Below are 12,786 nucleotides of genomic sequence, written 5' to 3' on the forward strand. Positions count from 1 at the left end.
TTGAATAAGTGTGTCTGACTCCAAACTTTCCACTCTATCCACTCTGCCAGACTGTTTTGTTTTAATAGTGAATATTATTTATTCTACATTAAATATCACTACAAAATAAAGACTTGTCCTTCTAAAGATAAGGCTGCTGTTACCTAAAGGTCTTTAGGTTCGAACTGTGAGGTGTTCCTCCAGTAGAGGTGATAAATTTATGTGGGTGGCTGTTGGCGGGTTGGTAATTGGTAGTGTCTTCTTGTTTTGGAGGAAGACCCAAGAAAAACATCACTGAGTCTGGGGCATGGATAATTCCCTCTCACTTCACTCCGTCTTAATTTTTTTGTTTGTTTTTTAATTCTCACTGCATTTTTCTCTTCTCCGAGGAAGAGGGAAAAATAGGCAGAATGGGTCCTTCACCTTTTAAAGCCCGAGCTCAGCTCGGAAGTTAACATTTTGAAATGTCACAATTGTGATTACTAACAGTTCCCGGGCGCGTGAGAAAGAACTGGCCAAGCTCGGATCTAAATAACTTTCTCCAGGGTCCCCGTGGGGATTGGGGAGGAAGAAAAGGCGTCTGGAAGCTCAAGGAGGGCGAAGAGCTGTGGCCGTAGGGGGGGTCCGCAAGCCCGGCGCCTCCCCAGCTGTCCCCCTCGCGCAGCATCGCGGGGAGCCGGGGCGGGGGACAGCACGCAGCTCCCCGCCCCTGCCTTGCCTCCCCAGCCTCGTCTGGCCGCCCGGACCCGCCCACGTGGGGCCGCAGCCCATCGAATGGCTCGGTGCAACGTGTTGGCGGCGGCTGCGCGGGCTCTTCCGGCCTCCGCCGTTTCCTGCAAAGCAGAACCCCCCACCCCTCGCCCGGCCCCTCGTCTCCTCTGGCCCGCGACCCCAGCAGCTCCGCGCGGCCCGGCTGAGCGCGAGGCTCCGGCTAGTTGCAGCCGCAGGCATCATGAGAGCGCTGCTTTCCCCGTTGCTGCTCCTACTGCTGCTAGCTCCCGGAACGTGGGCTAGCGTTTCCATCCCTTCGCCCAAGCAGCAGCCGCAGCCGCAGCCGCCCGTGCCCCCCGAGATAAGCCCCGGCTCGGGGCCGGGCAATGCCACCCTGCTGGAAGGAGAGACGGTGGTGGGCGGCAGCGCCAACCGGAGCGAAACCTTGGTGACCCGCATCTCCAGCCTGCTCCGGGACCTGCCCACCCTCAAGGCGGCCGTGATCGTGGCGTGCGCCTTCACCTCCTTCCTCATCGCCTGCCTGCTGCTCCGGGTGTTCAGGTAGCTTCGCCGCAGCCGGGGCTCGGGCCGCTTCTCCCTGGGCCCCTTCCCCTCTCCCCGGGCCCCCCTTCTCATGCCAAGTGGCGAGGGGTGTTCCAGGAGAGGGCCTTGGAAAGCACCAGCAGAGTCGGTGTCCTTGATCCTGGAGATGCTCTAGGGCCGTCACAGCCGGGCAACAGCTGTCATAATTAATTTGAGAAATAACAGGTCATATGCTTGGTTTTCCAAGGAAGCCTTGACTTTTTGCTCTAGCGTAACTGTAGCAAATTAAGATCCCCGTGGATCTTAATCTGTGGTGTAGTCGATGTTTTATTGCAGCGGTGTCTCGATTTTTATACGTTTTGTCAGAAACTTTAGGACTACTCACTCCTTCAGCGCTTTGGGCCTCAGTTCCCCCTTGTGGGAAAAGACCGGGAACTCCAGGCTTTCTTCAGGCTCTAAAATGCAGTGCTTTTGGTGACCTTTTTTGCTTTCTCCATCCTCCATCCCCCCACTTTAGTATTTCAGTTGATGTCCTTCCTCATCCCCAAAAATCTGTCTGTGGGCATTTCTTTTTAGCTTCCGTTGTCTCCGACTAGGTTTCTGATGCCTTTTTCCCAGTCCACTTTTTACTTTCTGAGACGCGTTTGTGAACTGGAGTACACAGGTGCTGCTTCACGCTGGGTGTTGTATCAGGGTTAGAGCAACACGAAAGGGAATCTTGAGATGTTTATATTCAAGTTGTGTGATGGAGCAGTCCCTTTTTCCTCTCCCGGTCCCCTCTCCAGTGCAGATTTAAAAGCCACAGAAGGAGCATCGGCCTTATAGTTAACATAATCACAGTAGCATTTATGTAGCACTTCATTCTCCCATTTGATCCTTGGGTTAAAACTGAAGCAGAGTGAGGCCGAGTGATTTAGCTAAGGTAACACAGTTGGTGCTAACGCCGAATTTGAACTCCTGACTCCAGGATCAGTTCTCTATCTATTGTACTATCTAGTTGCCTGTTGGAAGACTTGTATTTGAAATTCAAAATTGCTTTACTTACTAGCTTTGTGTAATAGTTGGAACTTTTCTGGGCTTATTTCTTCATCTATAAAGTGAGGATGACAATACTGGTGCTACTTTTATCACAGGGATTTTTGTTTGTTTTAGTTTTTGCTTTGGTAACCTTGATATTTATTACCATTACTTATGAAGATTAGTAAACCACTTGTAAAATAAATTACCTAGAAGAGTATGAGTTGCCCAAGGCCACTCAAGTAACACGTGTCTTTGACCAGACTTGATTCGAAGGCCTGTTTTCTACTAAACAATAAGGGTCTCTCATATTGGACCACAGATTTAGAGAATGATGGGTTATCTAACCGAACCTTCTTATTTTACAATTGAGGAAACTGAAGCCCAGAAAAGTTAATAAATGATTTACCCAGGAGTAAGCTAGAAAGCAATAGAGCTAGGATTTGAATCTAATTTCTTCCTTTCTTTCTGCCATTGGGATTAAATAATTTGCTGAGGGGTCAAACATCTACGGATCTTTAAGTGTCTATGACTGGAATCGGGATCTCCTGACTCCAAGACTGGTGTTCTAACCATTGGGCAATCTAGCTACCCCCCAACCCAGTTTCTTTTGACTCCAAATTCAACATCTTTCCAATGCCAAAAGCTCCCATGGTTGTTACAGAGAGAAAGATAATAGTTGTACAAGTATTTGGTGATCCTAAATGGCTATGTAAACATAAGCTATTAATTTATGATAACAGGATAGAATAATTAGGGTATAAATGAGACATAAGTAAAAGTTGATTAAATGAAATGGAATTACACTCTAAGGAATTTTTAAATGAAAAGTTTATAGATTTTAGGGCCAAGGTAATGGGTTGATTCTACTTCAGACTGCATATGTGATGGTGGTAAGGGAAATAGGGACGGTTATGTGTCTGAGAGCTCATGGAGAAGTTAATGTTCACTGTGGGAATGGTGTATCTGTGTGTGGCCACACAATAATTCGCTGAAGTAGCATTTTGTGTAATGGTTGCAAGATGTTGATCCTGCTTGGAGTGTAACAAATGTGTCTTGTTTCTCAGCTGAGTTTAGCTGCCCATAACCTGTGGGGGTCAGGATTTCATGGGTCATTTGCTTCCATTCTTGGGCTATCAAACAAACACTTTGATGTCTGTTGTATTCATAGGTGCATGTGTGAAACAAGAAACTTACTGAGTGTGTGAGCACCATCAACAGATGGGAAGAAACTTTGGTTGCAGGTTTAGGAGTATTGGTGAAAACTTTTGTGATTCTTTGCTGCAGAATTTTGGGTAAAGGGTTTTCCTCATGGAGAAATAAAAATAAACAACACACTGTGTCCTAGAAGTAAAGGAGCCATGAAAAACAGGAGATGGGAAACCATAAATCCCAGAATTCTCCTGGCTTTCCAGTTGGAGAACTTAAGTGGCTAGAGAAACAGTTGTTTGGATATTTCAATTGTTAGTTGGACCAAAACATGAAACCACAGCCATAAGACTAAAAGAAAAAAAAAAAAAAAGGAAATACTTTAACTCTTTAACCAGCATGCTCCTTGTTATTGCCCCAAGAATGGGAAATAGAATATAAACCAGCATGGTTCCAGATGTGAAAGGACTGCATATTTGAGTCAGGCAGCTTACTCTACAGACTAGAGAGGGGGTGGATTCTTGTTTACTTGGGAGTGGAATGATAAAAAGAGATTAGTTTTTTCCAAGAAACAGCTGTCATGGCAAACTGATTAGTGTTTTCTCCTCCTCTAGACCATTTTTATTTGAGTAAGCTTCTGATCCTATACCTGGGGGCAAGAAGAATCTAATTAGTTATCTATGTTGGCAAAAAGGAGACTAACCATAAACTTAGTAAATCTAATACTCTTTGCAATGCTACTTTTAGGAAATTCCTTTTCAATTTTCTTTAACTTGTATTCCATAAGGATGGTTTACATGGTTAATTGTTATAAAGCTGAATTAGGATTTATTGCATAAATAAATGTGCCCTTTTTTTCTTTTGAGGTAGAAGTAAATTAAGGGGTGGGGATAGAAAATCCTTCACCTAGCACAACTTAAGTGCCTCTTTTCTAAGAGCTTTCCCTCTGCTCCATTCATATAAGCAAATACTTCATTCAAACTTTGTTACTCATTATCCCCATTCATGTCCTGCATTTTTCTTTTGCTACTGTGGTTCTTGTTGAAAATCCCCTATTAGAACTTTAATGACCCAAATTCCACCTCCCTTATGAAATCTTTCCTCCTGCTTTTTTATCTGAAGGTTGGGATCTCTTCCTCCTAATTTTAGCACTTGTACCATTTTATCTATTATGCCTACAGTTATATATTATAGTAATACAGGTATTTGTCTAACTGCTGTTTTCCCTAATAAATTGTAAGCTTCTTGAAGGCTTATTTCTTTTTATTTTCCAAATCTACAAGTATAATGTCTTGTACATAGTAGGTATTGAATGAATGTTGAAAAATAGAGATGATGTGGAGAAAAAATGGAAATAGTATTTGTAAAATACAAGATATCTCCAATGAGTGAATTATCTAATTCAAAAAAAAGGGCCTGAGGAAGAAAAAAGAGGGATTAAAAAAAAAAATTAGGTTCCCTGGAGGCAGGGTGCCTTTGTTTTTGACCTTCTGAATGTCTTTGAGGCTACTTTCTAAAAGTCACTTTTCCTCAGACTTTTCCCCCTAATAATTCTTTGCTTTTGTTTCTGGCATTGAGATCATGGGTCAGAATTAGAGTTGGAAAGTACTTTAGAACTGCATCATTCTTTGCTCTTCTAGTCCCATAAGTTGTTTGTATATAAACTTAGCAGTTCTCCTGTTTTTCTCAAGGCCAATAAGGTCTGGTGTGACTTGACCAAAGGTTCTGTAAATAAGAAAAGTATTATCAGTCTCTGATTTACAGATGCCCAGCTTACAAACTATATATCTATAGAAATGACTACTTCCTTCCTGCCCTTTCTCAGTGCTCCATAAACTGTGTGTTCAGATGTGAACCAAGGGAAGCAACTGGGAAAAGCAAGATAGCCAAGGTAAACTGACCTCCTGGCAGGCTCCCAAGCAAATAGCCTGCTGAGAAGGTGACATTTCCCTTCTGAAGGAACTTCAGGGAAGAAACTTCCTCATTTTACAAATGAAGAAACTGAGGCTTAGGGAACTAAAGTGAAAATGAAAACAACCTGATACTAAATGTCAGTATGACCAGTAAGACTTAGTTCACAATGGCTTACATTAAAATAAATGGCTTTTGAGGCACAAAATGTCATCACTCCACTCTTCAGAATTATTTGTCCATTTACTCCCATTTACTTTCTGCTTAAATAGCTATATTTAATGTGTACTCTTGTTCTTGTTTAACCACTTCTCTAGAAATCACTATAAACTATCTGAAAGGAAAGTTTTCTTGGGTACTTGGAGTTGGGGTGGGGCTGGGCAATATGGGTCAGCTGACATTTCCTGGTTTGGATCAGTGGCAAAACTTCAAGGCAAGATCCTTTTTTTGTGGAGACTCCTGAGGCACTGGAAATTCTGTTTAGACTGTGCACTAAGCAGAAGCTAAATAGTAAACAAAACAAAACATTCCCCACCCCTTACTCCCATCACCCCATCCCAAATAGACTAGTTGTTGCTTATAATTGTCATCTCAATTATACGGGGAGGGGGGGGGGGGATTCCTCAGTATCTTTGGTAACAAAAAGGAGCCCAATTGACTATTTTTATGACTTTAAAGGAGAACATCAACATTTGGTTTGTTTGCTGATCAAGATAAAAAGTAGTACTGAAACTTCTATTGAATGTTTTATGTTTCATAATGCAATAAAGTGCCAAAGTATCATAATAGATAAAGTGCTTTTGGACTTGGAATCAACATGATTTGAATTCAAATCTTGCCTCAGACACTTAAGTGCCCTTGATCTGCAGCAAGGTGAGATTAATAATAGTATCTACTTCCTAGGATGGTTAGGGGGGGGAAAAGAAAGATATATAGGTAAAATACTTTGCAAAGCTTAAAGTGCTTTATAAAAGCTAACTTATTAATGCTTAATGAGTAAAGGTGTTAAATTAACTGCATACAAATTAAAGTGAGAATATGTGCTTTTTAAATTACAAGTCATAAGATTTCAACATCATTTCTTACTGTACCTAATGCTGCTCTTTCTAACCCATTTTTTTTTTTTACTTCATTTGAGAGTCAACTCAGCTTTAAAATACTAAACTCAGTTCTAGTGCATTCAAATTATGATTTGATTTACCAAAATTTAATTTGTATTCAACTTTTAAGGAACAGAAATGTCTTTTAAATTAAGGTATCCCTGTATCCAAAATAATTTAGAGCAGAACATCTGCTTCCCTAGACCAGAGGCTCTTGAGCCTGAAGGTCTAGATTTTTTCTTTCTTTTGAGACCTCACTGTATTTCATCTGCTTGGGTATTAGATTTCTTCATTACGTCAATAACATAAATTGAGTTTTATAGCCTTATAGTTATATATCTTATGTCAAGCTGTGGGTCTGCATGAAATGTCACTTTGGTGTCTTCTTCCAATTGAAAAGAGAAAATCTTCCCTTGAATTTGTTACTGAATCTTTTGTTTTAATGTGGTTTTTGCCTTTATATCATCATAGCACATAATGTTTTGGGGTTTTAAGGACCTTATATGCATTTATTTTGCAGACATAACATGAGGTATTTTATATATATGTATATATACATATATATATATAATTTTAAAAGGAAAGATGAAGGAACTGATGAAAATGTTTTGCAGTCTTCCCCAGAAATAACAGAAAAGATGGAAATAAATTCAGATTTTAGTTATATATTTTAAACTAGATTGTAGAGGGCGCAGAATTTAGAATTCATTCTATAGGTGATGGGGGACCACTGAAAATTCTGAGTAGGCAATAAATAAAATCATCCAAGGGATGTATTAGTACAATTAATCAAATGACAGTGTCCTGTATGACTTAGAAACTGGAGTTTCCTAGTACTCCAAAAAAAATGGACAGAAGTTGTCAAATGATTAGATAAAGCTTTTCAGGGAAAGGGAAGGCTAAAAGGTGACTCTGAGGTGATTCCCTTTAAAGATACAAACAAGTCAAGAAGGAGAGTTGCCTTGAGAAGTTAGATAATGAGTTAAGTTTTAGGTCAGTTTGAAATCGGTGGAAATGTAGAGTAGATATTTGCAGATGTGAGGCTGGAGCCAGAAAACAGATCAAGGATGGAGATGGATCATTTCATAGAAACATAAATTTTTTAGCCAGAATCAACCTTTGAGATAATCTAGTACAACTTGTTTATTTTATAGTTGGAAGAAACAGGCCCAAAGTGGTTAAGTGACTCCAGAGGTCACACAACTAAGTGTCTGACTAAGTGTCAGAGTCAGGATTTGAACACAGTTCCTAACCCCAAATCCAGTGCTCTTCCCACAGCATGGTGGTATGGCATGGTGGTGATAGTTGAAGAATGGGAAAGGATGAAGTCTTCAAGTATGAGAAGAGAAGAGCTGAATTTTTCAAGGCTTTTCCTAGAATTGGTGATTGGGTGGGAAAAGCAGGTTGAAGGTAAAGATGTTTCTACAGTAGTTTCTATTTTGCTATATGGTTTCTTATAAAAGGTTCAGTACTCCTGAGAGGCAATTTGTTGGTCATAACTGATAGAGAGCTGGCTTTGAAATCGGGAAGCCCTGTGTTCTCTCCCTGCTAAAAACAGGTTAGCTGCGTGACACTGGAACACTGGACAGTTACCTAATCTCTCAATGTCCCAGAAAGCTCTTTAAGGCTACATTGCAGAGCAGGGTCCTTTGGAAAGAGAAACTTCCTCACTGAGATTTCCCTATACTTGGCTAATCACAAAAATGAAACAACGAGCATGGCATATAGTAAGATTATCACACCATGAAAATGGACAGGTTACACTTTCGTTAAGGGTGGGGTGGCTGGGGCAAAGACCAACTCCTAATAATTCTGCTTTTTAAAAATTCTCTTGAGAATGGTGTCCTTATTTTCTATTGGCATTTGCAAACAAAAGTACTCAGCCTTGTATAAATACAAGTGCAAACCTGGAGAAACTTGTCTAGCAGAAATTGTTATCACTCTTTTCCCTGTGACTCCTCTAACACATTAAACACAGAGGGTCACAAGGACCTGGCATGATGATGGGAGGTGTTTGGAAAGATCTCATGAGAGCACTGAGAAAATATTTCCTGGAAGATTAATGGTGCAAGTGTATATCTGCTTTCCAAAGGTTAAAGGAAGGAGAGTAATGGGGAGGGGATAGAGAGGAGGGAGGGGGGAGAAGAGAGAAAGGGAGGGGAAGAGAGAGAGGGGGGAAAGAGAGGGGAAGAGGAAGGGAGAGGGAGGGAGGGAGAGAGAAAGAAGAGAGAGAAGGAGGGAGAGGGAGGAAGGGAGAGAGAAAGAAGGAGGGAGAGAGAAAGAAGAGAGAGAGAGAGGGAGGGAGAAGAGAGAGGAAAGAGGAGAGAGAGGGAGGAAGGGAGAGAGGGAGAGAAAGAGAGGGAGGAAGAGAGAGAGACAGAAAGGGAGGGAGAGAGACAGAAGGAGGGAGAGAGAGAGAGAGAGAGAGAGCGCTTTTATGTTTTAATTTGTTTGAAGTTATATTACTAATACTCTCTAAGAAGGAATGGTTGAGGGATTACTTTCCTCCCTTCATATCTCCTCCTCTCCTATTCCTCCCACTCCCCAAACTAGTCTCTTTTCTAGCATATTGCCGCTTCCCTGGTGCCAATAACAAGGTACAGTGGTGGGTCAAAAAAGGTTCAGTGGTAAAGGATGTGACCTGAGGGTAATAACTTTGATGCACACAGTTGGAAACAATACACTTTTTGTGATCTAGGGAGATTTTGAAGCATAAAGATATCCTTTTTGAAAGAAATCTTAATGATCATTGTTTTGTATGTGTGGAGGGGAAAGGGAGGTTGGGCTTGTGATTTCATAGGTTCTAGGTGAGAACTTCCTTCCCCAGGATAGAACAGAATGCCTGCATTAATTATTAGAGATTATTCAACTTGTTCAGGTCATAAATACTGGGGTGGGACTTGAACTCAGGTCCTCCTGACTCATAGCGTCTCATAATTAACATGTATGTATGGAGTGCTTTAAAGTTTGCAAAGTGGCTTTACATGTATTATTTCATTTGATTCCCACAAAACTCCTTGATGTGAAGAACTACAGATGTTATTACCCTTATTTTTACAAATGAGAATGTCAGAAACTCTGAAGGTATTTGCTCAGGGTCCTCCAGAGAAGTTTTAGGGGTGAGATTTGAGTCTTGGCTTTTCTGTCTCCCAAGTCCATTTGAATAATCCATCACATTCACTAATTCCTCAGAGAATTACATGCCTATAGATTGCCCCAAAGAACAAGGTTTCCTCCTTAAAATATGTGATGGGTCTGCAGAATTCTGGAGAATCCTCCTCCATCTTTCTTGTTCAACTTATTGGGGAGTAGTTATGGCTTAATTGTTCTTTGTTTTTCTTCCCCGATCCCCCAAATAGGAAGATGTATAGTCCAACAGCAAAGTTGAAAATGAAAATAAGTTTATAATAGTAGAGAAATTTATGCTTTTATGGTAATGCCTTTGTGTTTGAATGGAATCTACTTAAGCCATCCTATTGAACTTGCTGGCTAGCAATCCAACCTACCTGCCATTGTAGTCCTAAAGGTTCAGGATCCAACTTTTGTTGATTTGGATTTTTGTGTAGTGTTTTCATCAGAACACTGCTTTCATCAGAGCAATATTGACAGCTGCCCTGGAGAATCTGATTATAGTAACAAATTATTTCTTGAGCAATATAATCTTGGGATACTTTCCCCACCTTCTTATCAAGTGTTCAGGAAATGTGTGTGTTGGGTTTGACACAGCAGTGGGCTGTGACATTCCAGTTACACATACTCTCAAACATTGCTCTTTTTCATTGTCACAGACAGTGAGTTGAAAAGTCCCAGCAAAGTGACCTGTTCTCAGCTCTTGAAAAAAAATCTGGCTTTAATTGGGTTAGGGTGAAATGGGGGAGGGCATCTAGATAAAGAAGAAAATGATTGACAACCTTTGAAAGTGGTCACTATTTTTACACTAGTCTTCAATTTATTGATTATTAGCAGCACTGAATAACTAGCCAAATGAATGTTGTTTTAGTCTTAAATAATTTCCTTTTCTAGTTTAACCTCCTCTCATTTCTAATAGCTTTACCTGTGTTACATAGTCACATTATCAGCAGGTGGAAGTATTTGACCTGAGTCTTAGTCAGTGCCCACGATTCTGAGGTCTGTAGTACTTAGTGATTTTTTTTCTTTCCTGTTTTGGAGCAGTATAGTATTTCAAGTTCTATTATAAACTGTTTTATGCTGCCAATAAAGTAGGTATGGATTAAAATGAATAATTATACTTTACATTTTTATTATTATTTATGCCTTTTCAAAATACTTGCATCCATTATTCATTCAACAAACATTAAGCATAGATTATGCAAGTATTAAGTCACTACTGAGTTCAGGACACTGTATGGCTAAAAAGTTTGAGAATACAATGATGTGGTCCTCCTTGTTTTTCATGAATTTATAGTCTAATAGAAGAGCAATGACACAATATTACTATAATGCAAAGATGAAGAATTATCAATGGGCAGCCCTGTCTCTTTGATCTTTAATTCTACACAAATGAGCTACATGTAGCACCACCTGCCAATCTTATATTTAATTTCTGCTCTTAAATTTTTTTTTAAATTGCATCAGGTGGACTGGACAGCTTCGGTAATTCTTGTCCCTTACTTTTTAATTTTAAACTAATAATTTTAATTTAAATTATTTAATTTGAATAGTTTTAAAATTAAATTTTGCTGATCTGTGAGTGATATCTATCTTTTGAAAAACCCTTTTAGGTTATAGAACTATTCAGGAAATTAGAAAGATTCTGAAAATGGCTGAGTCTGGTTATAGGATGACCAAGAACAGGCACCATTTTGCTTTGGTTGAGGATATTCAAGTCTGGTACAATCTTAACTTATCAACATCATTTTAGACAGGTCATCTTTTATGTTCGGATGTTTTATTAGAAGCCTTATTTGGATCTCTTTGTAAGACTGGGGCTGTGGAATAGTCACTCCTTTCCTTTCTTCTCTTCTAATTGGCAGCCAGCTGCTGAAGGGAAAAAAAAACCCATACATTTTTAATTTGAGAAATATATGATAAGACTTCTGACTCCTGCTGGAATCTTGACTCTGCCAGTGCACAGCAGATTTTTCTATGTAGTCTTTCAATCTAACTCTATTTTCACCCCTTACTTGACATTACCTCCAGTTGAGCCACAGGCAAAAATTCGTCTAGATGTCATTAAAGACTTCACAAGTTTCAGTCTCACCTTATTAACACCCAGGACAGTTGAACAGCATAAAAATTGCTTCCCTTCCATGAGGTATGGGAGAATTGGTGGTTAGAAATGTAATTTCTAAAGTTCATTACATCAAAATTGTTGTATGAATCACCCATGAGGGCTTTTTCTAATGGCCGTTGGGATAATTTTCAGAGTTTTAAATTATTCTTTTAATAGAGACAGCAAGCTTAGAAAGAGCCGGCTCTACAGGTAGTGACTTTTCAAGCCCTCGATGTTTCTCCCCCTTAGGTTCCTGCAGCCTTAGTAAATGTTTAGGGACCTTATTAAAGCTTTGCAGATGGTTTTATTGAGTGTTGTGACTGGGAAATTAATTGCAAAGAAGGAAAACTAATTTAGACTTTATTCTGAAGGACTTTGCTCCTCCCCTCCCCCAGAAGCCTTGTCTGAGCTTTGAGAAATCTCCTCAATAATAAATTTAGAGGTTTTTTGAAGACTTTTCTCTAAGGTCAGCAGTGATTTTACCTAGAGGCCATTTACTCAAATAGATGTGAAATTCTCCAAGTGTGGAATCATTTAGTGAGACTGCATTTTAGTAGCTGCCTATGATTCCTTGGGCAAATTTAGTTAGACCATGACATCAGTTATTAGGCCCTCTAATCGCTAAACATTGTTCTTTCTTGATCTTTTTGTTATTCTTACCCAGTTCCTAAGATCCACACATTCTTTTGAAGCTTGAAGATTTATTTTCAGATTTTATTTGGGTGCCACTTTCCCCATTACTTGGAGTGTTACAGTATTGAGGAGGAACCATTGATTGACTTTTTGTTCTTGTGAGAACTTTAGGAATAATTCTAAATCACTTAGGGAATATCCAATATAATTTCCCTGGATATAGTATAGCATAAAATTAGGAAGGTGGGTGAATAGTTTTGGAGATTTTGGAGGTTTTGGAGATTAGAAATTGGTAATCTGGTAATTAATGGTTCTTACTTTAACATCTTCCCTTAAGTCATTCTTTTGACTTACCTTTATTAAAGTTTTTATTCAGAGGCTAGGTATTAAGTGATGGTGGTGAAGGAGGAATAGCCAGAGTTAGAAAAGCTTTTGTCCCTGTTCTTTTAAAGTTTACAGGCAGTCTATTAATTTATTAAGCACTTACCCTAAACCAAGCATCATGCTAAG

The 12,786-nt window shown here is 39.8% G+C and overlaps 1 protein-coding gene across 2 annotated transcripts in view; it reads left to right on the forward strand.

Moving 5' to 3' along the window:
* The first annotated feature begins 492 nt into the window (after nt 1–492).
* The window catches only part of FAM174B (family with sequence similarity 174 member B), a 33,935-nt gene continuing 21,641 nt past the window's right edge, over nt 493–12,786 (forward strand). The window contains exon 1 of one of the 2 annotated variants that reach the window (XM_031955541.1): nt 493–1,251. In XM_031955541.1, coding sequence (XP_031811401.1) covers nt 932–1,251 — 320 coding nt within the window. In that variant the 5' untranslated portion in view covers nt 493–931. The remainder of the gene's footprint in view (nt 1,252–12,786) is intronic. The other variant, XM_031955542.1, reaches the window with a different exon arrangement.

The sequence above is a fragment of the Sarcophilus harrisii genome, chromosome 2 (genome assembly GCF_902635505.1).
Source record: "Sarcophilus harrisii chromosome 2, mSarHar1.11, whole genome shotgun sequence".
Classification (NCBI taxonomy): Eukaryota; Metazoa; Chordata; class Mammalia; order Dasyuromorphia; family Dasyuridae; genus Sarcophilus; species Sarcophilus harrisii.